Source organism: Oppia nitens, unplaced genomic scaffold, assembly GCF_028296485.1.
Source record: "Oppia nitens isolate AA-2021 unplaced genomic scaffold, nextdenovo-longstitch-racon4-pilon3 scaffold21_pilon_pilon_pilon, whole genome shotgun sequence".
Taxonomy (NCBI): domain Eukaryota; kingdom Metazoa; phylum Arthropoda; class Arachnida; order Sarcoptiformes; family Oppiidae; genus Oppia; species Oppia nitens.
In genome coordinates, this window is record NW_026533201.1 from 255,001 (window position 1) to 266,174 (window position 11,174).

Genomic DNA, 11,174 nt, shown 5'->3' on the forward strand with positions numbered 1-11,174 from the left:
TATAGATAAAAAAATTATTTATTTTTTAAAATAATTATTAGTATGTTTAATATTATTAATATTATTTAAGATTTAATTTTTTAGAATAATTAATATATTTTTTATTATTAATTTTTAACATTATATATATGTATTTAATTAATTAATTAACTTATCTATCTATCTATACACTGCTGCTGCACAGGTATATGGATCCATTGTCGACGGAACTATACATGGATGTCAACGACATTGGCCGGGTATCACCTCATGTCAACCAACTGTCCCAATTGACTCGACTGGATCTGAGCAACAATCAGATTAGCCTATTGGAGGACAACATTTTCGGCAACCTATCCGAGCTGCAGACCCTGATCTTGAGCTACAATAAACTCCAATGTATCCAATCGGGTGCGTTCAGGGGTCTGAAAAAACTCCGGGTTCTATCATTGCACGGAAACGACATATCGATGCTACCCGAAGGGTCGTTCATGGATTTGATTAGTATATCGCATGTGGCTATGGGTGCCAATCCATTGTATTGCGATTGTAATCTCCGATGGCTGGCCAAATGGATACAACGGGATTTTATTGAAGGTATTAAGGGTTAGGGTTGGGGGGTTGGGTTAGGGGTAATGGTTTGGTTGGTTTTTAATTAAAATTTTTTTTAAAAAAATAGTTTTAATAATTAATTATGAAAAAAATATAGTTATTTTTCCGCTTTAAAAAAATACCCAAATTTTTTTATACATTAAATGTTTTTTTTTTTAAATAATGATTTATAATTGAAATTTTTATTTATTATTATTATTATTATCAAAATGCAACTAGGTAACATATCAAATAATAATAATAAAAATAATAATAATAATTTATACATTTATTTTTATAATTTTATTATTATTATTAGGATAATTATTATTACTATTCATAATTTTTTTAAAAATAAATTTTTAACTATATAAATGTATATAAACTAAAATATAAAAATTACTATTGTATTACCAACATATCTATAAATTAATTTAAATATAATATATAATAATAATTACATAATTAGTTAATACAGTAATAATAATTATTATCATATATTTTATAATTACATATTTAATACTTAATATTTATACTAATATTTTTGTTGTTGTTGTTGTTTGGTATCCAATAATATTTAGGTGGTATCGCCCGATGTCACGAGCCCCGGGCTATGCGGGACAAGTTGATAATGTCGGCACCGGCCTCTCATTTTCTCTGTGCCGAAGATCCCGATCCGCAGATACTGGCCAAATGCGATTCGTGCTATTCGTTTCCCTGCGCTAACGGTGCCAGCTGTCAGGCCCGGCCATTGAGGGCCTATACATGCCAGTGCGCACCCGGTTTTTATGGCGATCATTGCGAGTATAAAATCGATGCCTGTTTCGGGCAGCCGTGCGAAAATCAGGGCACCTGTAAGGTGATGGAGGCTGGCCGATTTAATTGCCACTGTTCCCCAGGTATAGTTCCCCATGGTTGTATATATGTGTTTTGTATAACTAAGCTAAACTGTGCAGTGCACTTAATTTATTTGCTTAATTGTACTAAAATCACAAAAAAATAAATAAATAATTAAATAATTACCGATTAATATATAGTAACTATAGTTTATAGTTTATAGATATATTGTTATACAACATAAAAAAAAATTATTAATAAATATTTTTTTTAATAGATATTTTATTTTTAGTTTTTTTTAATAAACTAATTTAACTTCAAGTTTACCTAAATATAATACAATTAATAGTTTATAACATATATATATATATATATATATAATATATTAGTTATTATTTAAACCAAATAAGTATATAAGCAATGATTTTTAACTAAAAAAAAATTTGTTTTTTAATTTATTTCAATTTATTTCAATTTATTTAATCGACGATAGGTTTTGATGGCGACCGATGCCAGCACAACATCGACGACTGTCTGGCCAACAAATGCGAAAACAATGGCACCTGTATCGACCAAATCGACTCATACCGGTGCCACTGTCAGCCCGGGTATTCGGGCGACTATTGCGAAACAAAAATCCAATTTTGTAGCGCCGCCGGCACCTCCAGTGGACACCATCAGCAGCAGCAGCAGCCGTGCAAAAACGGTGGCCACTGTGTCGATCATCGATCGCACTATCAGTGCCTATGCCAGCCGGGATATGCCGGGCAAAATTGTACGGATAATGTGGATGATTGCGGCCGCGATCATATGTGCCAGAATGGTGCCACTTGTGTGGATGGCCTGAATGCCTACCGATGCGACTGTCCAGTAGGATTTTCGGGTAAATATTGTGAACTGGAGCCAATGGTCGAAATGTATCCCCAGCAGACCAGCCCGTGCCAGCAGCACGACTGTACCAAATATGGTGTATGTTTTCAGCCGATTTCCGGCTCATCCGACTATGTATGCAAATGTACGGCCGGCTATACGGGTCGCCGATGCGAACAACTATCGGCCGTAACGTTCCGACAACCGGATAGTTATCTCGAGTTGGATTCGGTTAGCAAATCTATACTACCGATGCTCAACCTGACCTTTCGGTTGGCCACTCAACGCGAATCGGGTGTCGTACTGTATTTGGTGGGTACCGATAGCCAGCATATGGCTGTCGAGTTGTTTAGGGGTCGGCTGCGGATATCGCTGGATGTCGGCAACTATCCGGTGTCGACAATGTTTTCCTATTCAACCGTAAACGATGGCCGCTGGCATCACGTCGAGCTCGTATTGGTCAAGAAAAATATTACAATGCGTGTCGATGGCGGCCCGGGCCGTACCATTGTTAACGAAGGTACCCGCGAGCATCTGGATGTCAAACAGCAACCGTTGTTTATTGGCGGTATACCCGCGGATGTGGCCGCCATAGCCGTCAAGAACTGGCATCTATGGAATCAGTCAAGTCTTGAAGGTATTTCTCACTCACCCACTCAATCAATCAATTACTTACTCACTCACCCACTCTCTCATATCATACACCCAAAAATAGGTTGTATGCGTGAAATCTATATTAACGGTTTGGCGCCCGACCTGAACAGCGCCCGCCGTCAGCATCACATACAGACTGGCGGCGGCAGCGGTGGCGGCAGTTGTCCATCATTTGACGACCATCTGACCCACTTGGCCAGTGGTCATCATCATAATCCGTACGGCTATATCGACGACTCGTCGACGTCAGCCTCGACGGCAGCAGCAGCGGCGTCGGCGACGGCGACCAGCAGTAAGGTTTGCGCCAACAATCAGTGCCAAAACGGTAAATGTGTGCCAAAGCTTTCGAGCAAACGGGGCGACAAAGCCCACTACCAGTGCAAATGTCATCCGGGTTGGACAGGACAGTACTGTGATGAAGGTATGTATGTGTATGTGTATGTGTATGTGTATGTGTATGTGTATGTGTATGTGTATGTGTATGTGTATGTGTATGTGTATGTGTATGTGTATGTGTATGTGTATGTGTATGTATGTGTGTGTGTGTATGTGTGTGTGTGTGTGAGTGTGTGTATATGTGTGTATGTGTGTACCCTAACCTTTATCTAAACCTATTTTTTCATTATTAAAACACAGAGAAATCAATGGGAACGGTAGCAGCAGCAGCAGCAGCGGCAGCACTTTCCGGATCGGGGACAGGTAGCTGTCAAAAGTCGGTAAAACGTGACTATCTGTACGATGAAGAAAGCGGTTGTCGGTCGACTAAAAAACTAAAGTTAGCCCACTGTACGGGCACTTGTAGTAGTAGTACAGGTGCTGGTGGTGGTGACGGCAACTGTTGTAAGCCATTGAAGAGTAAACATCGGACGGTCCGTATGGCCTGCAGTGACGGTTCAAAATATACCAAAGATGTCGAAATTGTACGCAAGTGTGGCTGTAGTAGTGGTCGCAAGTGTTGATAGAGAGACCCCCTAACCGACACACCCGACCCTTCATACAAAATACCGACAGTTTTTTTTTTGATACTATAGTATTACTATTATTATTATTATTATTATTACTTTAAGGTTACAAACAATTTTTTATGTGTGTGTGTATATGTATTGAGGTTACAAACAAATATATTTAACAAAAAAAATATTATTCAAAATAATATATTATTATTATTATATATACAGTACAATAATATTGGCATTTATATACAAAATATATATATATATATAAACAAACATTTAAATTACGGTTTAATTATTTACTTTATACTAGATATATATATAAATTATATATATATATATATATATATATATATATATATATATGATAATTATGATTATATAATAATCACTATATATATATATTCATATACAGTAATAATTATCTAAATATATCTATCTATACCCATGTATATTAAGTTTATGTATTTACAGTATTATTATAGTAATTATTATTATTATTATTATAATTATTTAAACAAAAAAATTAATTAATTAATTAATATTACAATCGATTGATACCTCATTTATTTTTTTGAAGACTCGCACAAATAGTCATTTAACATACAAACAAACAAAAAATTAAATACAATTATATATACAGTATATATGAAAACAATTTTATATTAAAAACAAAAAACAATTTAATATAATATTTTTAATTTTAAATTTAAAAAAATTTTTTTATTGTCAAACATTTTATTATTATTTATGAATCTCTTTTGAATTTATTATTAATTTTATGCGACACTAAAACCCTAACAAAAATTTTTTTTTTAAAAATAATTATAATAATTATTATAGCAATTTATATATATTTTAAACCCAATATTTTTTACTATAAAAAAATATATATATTATGCATCTAAATAATACAGTATGATTACCGGTAATATTTATAACACAAAATTATTATTATTATAAAAAAAATGCAGCTTGCTAATTTTTTGTTGAAAAAAATACTTATACTACTTTTTTTTATTAATTTTGATTATTTTAAAAAATAATTGCAATATTTACAATTTATTACTATTTTGTTTTATATAGTTATATATATATATATATATATATATAAATGAATTCAATTATATACAAATTTAATTTTATTTATACATATATATATACTGTATATGTATTTATTATAATTGAATTATTTAGATATATATATATATATAAACAATTACAAATACACATTTTTAATTTAATTTTTTTTATATGATTGATTATAATTCAATTAATTATTTTATAAAAAAAACTAATAAAAAACTAATAAATGTGAATATATATAGAGAGCTTAATAAATATATATACAAAAATATGTTGTAATACATAACAAACAAATTTTTAAAAAATGCAATTTTATATTATTATTATTATTAAATGCTTATTAATATTTAAAAATTATAGCAACTAATATGTGTTCACAATTATTATTACTATTATATAAAATTTTTAATACAATTATTAATTATATTATTGTAATTATTATTATTATTATTATTATATAATTATGGTGTTGTTTTTTTATTATTTCATAAAATAATTAACTAAATAAAAAAGTTACATTTTTTTAATAATTAATATTATCTATAATAATAATAATTATTATTATTAATATATAAGTTGCCAATTATTTATTTAAAAAAATTACAATTAATTAATTAATTATATATAATATATATATATATAAGTATTTACACTATAAAAACACTATTGTTATAATTAATCCACATTTTTTTTTATTTGTATAAATTACTAATTATTATTATTATTATTATTATTACTGTATATTATTATTATTAAAAAAAATTATATAAACATATTTTATTTAAATTTTAAACTTGGTAATTTTATTTTCTAAATTTCTAATAAATTTTTTTTTATAGATATGTCTTAATAATTGGTAATTTTGATGTAAATAATAATTATTGTTTTACTTAATTTGTGACTATTATTTCAATAAAGTTTTTCAATATAATATTAAAACTATACACACAAAAAAAACAATTAAATTACTAATATTTTTATATGTGTATATTTATAAATATTTTTTTGTTTTATAAATTTACAATATTTTTTTTTGCTAAAATAATATATTTTTTAATTTTGCAAAAAAATAGTTTTACAAAATTAATCAATTATTTTATTTATTTAGAAATTTTAGAATTAATTTTTAGATATTTTAATTATATTTATTATATATTATATTTAGATATAATTTATAAAGTAAATTATAAATTTAGATAGCAAATAATAATAATAATAATAATAGTTAATTTAATTTATTAATATAAAATATTTTAATTTTTGTTTGTTATAGTTTGTAAAGATTTTTAAAAATTATTATTAATATTTTAATTAATGATAATAATATTAAAGTATACAAAACAAACTGTAAAACATTAATAAGACATAATTATATTACTATAAAATAGTTATAATATTAATAAACAATTAGCTTTACTGCGAATTCTGTATTATATTTATATTTTGTTATTTTTTTTTTAAATTTTCATTAGATTTCATTTAATCATTATATTTAATAATTTAATAACAAAATTTTTTAATATTATTATTATTATTAGTAGTAGTAGTAGTAGTAGTAGTAGTAGTAGTTGTAGTAGTAGTATTAATAATAATAGAAATAATAATATTAAAATAAAAGTAATAAAAATTATATGTATATATCATATTATAATTTAGTAGAAAACTATTTATCAAATATGGTTTTTTTATACAAAAAAAATATATTACTTATAATATATATAAATATATATTTACTGATATTATTTATGAATCATTTACTACTTTTATTTTTTTAATTTTTTTAATTAATTAATTAAATATATATTAAGTAGACTCATAACTAATTATCACAATTAGTTTCAACTTATAATAATAATATATTTTGTATATTATTTTAATATAAAGTACTACTATTACTACTACTACTAAATAATATTAAAAGTTTTTTTTTCAACAACAAAAAAAAAATGTCACAAAAATTATCATCAATTTTTCTAATATCAATATTATTAATAATAATAATACTTACGATAATCAGTATCATTGAATGGCCATTACCTACAGTAATGGCCACCAATAATACCGCTGCCGCCGATACCGCCGCCGGCGCCGCCAATACCAACAACATCGATATCATGGATAACTTTATCGGCAATACTACCGGTGCCACCGGTGCTGCTGATGCTCTACCTGTGCTGCCTATCATCATAACCAACAACAACAGTGAAACAGATGAGGACAGGGAATGGCAGCCCCGGCACTGGGACTTAGCCGACCTATACTGTGCCCGACGTAACGGATCGTGCGACCGGTGTGTCCGTTCGCGGCACTGTTACTATTGCCTGACTGATCGATCGTGTCGTTACTTTAGACGCTATCGGTGGACAATAGCCGCCGGCGATGACAGTAGCAATGGTAGTAGTGATGTCAATGATGGTGGCCAGTGCCTGAAATTGACTGCCCTATACTGGAATACCTGTCAATGGGACGTACGTATTGTGGCACTGATAACATCGTTTCTGTTTACCGTGGCCGTTATTGCCTCACTGGCCAGTGTCTATCTGGTTGTTATACGTATCAATGAAATAGGCAGCTGCGGCCGCGGCTGGTCGTCTAGACAGCGGCAGCAGCACCGGGAGCTTGAGGTATCGGGTGGTGGTCAGCAACGATGGTCATCAGCAACATTATCGCCGCCAATAGGTTGTCATCGGGATCATCATCGGGAGGACAGTAGTAGTCCTCCTCTATTAGCCGCTGCCGATAAATATGATATACTAATGGGTCTATCAAATAGACAGTTGGCGCCGCCGCCCACTTATGTTAAATTTGAATAACAATTTTTTAATTATTTTTTTTAATAATAATTATTGTATTAAATTGATAAATAAATTATTATTTGATATTATAGTACAGTATAATTATTATGTGTATGTGTATGTGTATGTGTATGTGTATGTGTATGTGTATGTGTATGTGTATGTGTATGTGTATGTGTATGTGTATGTGTATGTGTATGTGTATGTGTATGTGTATGTGTATGTGTATGTGTATGTGTATGTGTATGTGTATGTGTATGTGTATGTGTATGTGTATGTGTGTATGTGTATGTGTATGTGTATGTGTATGTGTATGTGTATGTGTATGTGTATGTGTATGTGTATGTGTATGTGTATGTGTATGTGTATGTGTATGTGTATGTGTATGTGTATGTGTATGTGTATGTGTATGTGTATGTGTATGTTTGTTATATTATAATTGATTTAATAAAATATAATAGTTATGGCTATTAATATATAACTTTATTTATATTTTCATGACTAGTAATAAAACAAATAAAATTTAATAATTTTAAAAAAATGATTTAATTGATTGATATGTTTAAAAATTATTAAAATAATTGTAGATTTTTTTCAAATTTGATATACTATTTACATATACTGTTTAGATATTAAATGTTTATATTTATTTTATATTTAAATTACATGTCTATAAATATATAAATATATATATATATATATAGTTTATTAAATAGTTTTAAACTATATGATAATTATTACTATTAAAAACTATTTTTTATTACAATCTATATATAAAAGTTTAAATAAATAAAAATAAAATAAGGAAATAATATATATATATATATATCAATAATATATTTAGATTTTATTTTAATAGACATTAATAATCTATTTATAATTGATATGATATATCGATAATATAGTATAACTAGTTTTAAGTCAACTAAAAAAAATTTATTTTATTTTTTTTGAAAAACTAGTAATATTATAGTAGTAATAATAATATATAATATAATAATAGTTTAAGTAGTAGTAGTAGTAAATTGTGGCAAAAAATAGTTTATTAGAGCAATTGATATGAAAAAAAATAAAAACTATTAGAAAAGTTGTCTCAAATCAAAAAATATTTGTTGATTTATATTTTGTTTGTTGATAATATCATTTAATTTTATAACAAAAATATATATATATATATTATATTTGCAAACAAATTACTGTTAACTACAAAATTATATTAAATTTAAAAAAAAAAATATTTATATATATTTTTTTCCCTCAAAAAAAAATGTTTAATAATAATACTAATTATAACAGTGTTTTGTTTGTAATTAAATTTCTAATATTTTCAATATTATATATAACTACTATTAATATTAAATTATTAGTTAATAGTGAACCGACACCTAAAACAAATCCAAGCAATCAATGGTCGGGTAATCCATTCAATGAACGATCGTTTATTATCTATCGGCCGCAAACACCCGTCCAGGAAAACAGGGGTCAAGAAAAACAAGGTATCTGTCCTATTACTCGATCGGCACCGGGATTCAAATCGTTTGGACAGGTATTATGTGTGCTGTTTTTATTTGTTTGATTACTACTGTAACCCTGTTTTGTGTATTGACTGACCCACAGTATGAGGGACTGTGGTATAAACGTTGGCGTTCACGGGTCCGGCCGGACGAACCGTTTTTCCAGTGCTCGTACATTAGCTACCAGTTCAACAATGATGGTGATGCTGATGGTGGTGGCCAGTCGTCCAATATATTTATTATGGATAACCTACAAAATAATGTGTTAGCTATACCCGTATATATCAATATATAGTGTATATATCAATATATATATACAGTGTATATATCAATATATATATACAGTGTATATATCAATATATATATATATACTGTATATATCAATATATATACTGTATATATCAATATATATACTGTATATATCAATATATATACTGTATATATCAATATATATACTGTATATATCAATATATATACTGTATATATCAATATATATACTGTATATATCAATATATATATACTGTATATATCAATATATATATATGCTGTATATATCAATATATATATATATTTATACTCTAAATATCAATATATATATATATATACTGTATAACAGTTAATAGTTATCTAAAAAAAAATTAATTATAATATTTTTATTTTAACATATACTATTAGATAATTTTTTTTGAAAAACAATTATTTTCTAAATAAATATTATTATTATTGATAATATATTTTTGTTTGGTTTGGTTTGATTTTTTTTCAGGACACATGAGTGGAAACGTCAAAACGCCACATCCGTACTGTTCCCAAACAGCCCGGCCTCGTGGACAAGTAGATTGCAAAGTAATATATATACATTTTTAATTTAATTTTTAATTAAATTAAATTTAATTAAATTTTACTGATTTTTGTTTATTGTTTAAAAAATTATTAATTAATTAATTAATTAAATTTATCAAGGTGGCGCAATTTTTGATACACATTTACTTTATTTTGATGGTGAACTGGGTATTGCACTATTGTATAGTTGCGCCAATACTAAAAATGGCCACAATGGTATTATTATAATTATTATTTAATAATTTTTTATTAAAAAAAAATAATTTATATAATTATAATATAATTAAAGAAACCAAAAAAAAAATAAAATAAATAATTTAATTAGTTTTTTTTTCAGCAACTATTTGATAGAATTTTTTTTAAAAAACATTTTGTTTACATAATATAGTAAAATTGAAAACTAATTAATAATAAATATTTATTTATTTATTATTTTAGTATTTTAGTATTTTCTACTAAACTAATAATAATTAGTATAATATATTACTAAATAAAACTATTGAGAAATTAATTTTTTGGTGAATTAAATACAGTATATAATGTATATAATTATATTTTAAAATTAATTATTATATAAAAACTTTAGTAATTTTAATTAATTAAAAATAATTAATTAATTTAATTAATTAAAAATTTATAGGTATTGGCAATATATATACCCGATCGCCGGATACGCCACTATCGAAAACAATGCTTAACTATTTGTATGATATATACTATCAAAACGGTATCTATGATGTACTACCTGTCCATGAGGTACGCCAGGATATATGTGACCATCATCAATCAATAGCTGCAGCTAACCGTCCCATATCAACGGGGAACGGTAGCAACCATCTTAAACGTGTAAATGATCATGGACATAAAAATATTTATAATGATTAAATATACTGTATATATATATGTGATTTTTTTTATTAAAAAAATAAAAAAAATAATAATTAATTAAAAGATAAAACACACAAAAAAATGTATTTTATTTAATATTTAAAAATAAAATCAATAAAAACTAACATTAATTATATTTGTTTTTTTTATTAGTGTAATTAAAT

General features: G+C 26.9%; 1 protein-coding gene across 1 annotated transcript in view; it reads left to right on the top strand.

Annotated features, from left to right (window-relative positions):
* Window positions 1-3,993, top strand: part of LOC128953224 (protein slit-like) — an 11,064-nt gene extending 7,071 nt beyond the window's left edge. The window contains exons 9-13 of the mRNA XM_054298700.1: window positions 185-576; window positions 1,152-1,469; window positions 1,901-2,914; window positions 2,993-3,352; window positions 3,568-3,993. Coding sequence (XP_054154675.1) covers window positions 185-576; window positions 1,152-1,469; window positions 1,901-2,914; window positions 2,993-3,352; window positions 3,568-3,890 — 2,407 coding nt within the window. The 3' untranslated portion in view covers window positions 3,891-3,993. The remainder of the gene's footprint in view (window positions 1-184; window positions 577-1,151; window positions 1,470-1,900; window positions 2,915-2,992; window positions 3,353-3,567) is intronic.
* Window positions 3,994-11,174: the final 7,181 nt, after the last annotated feature.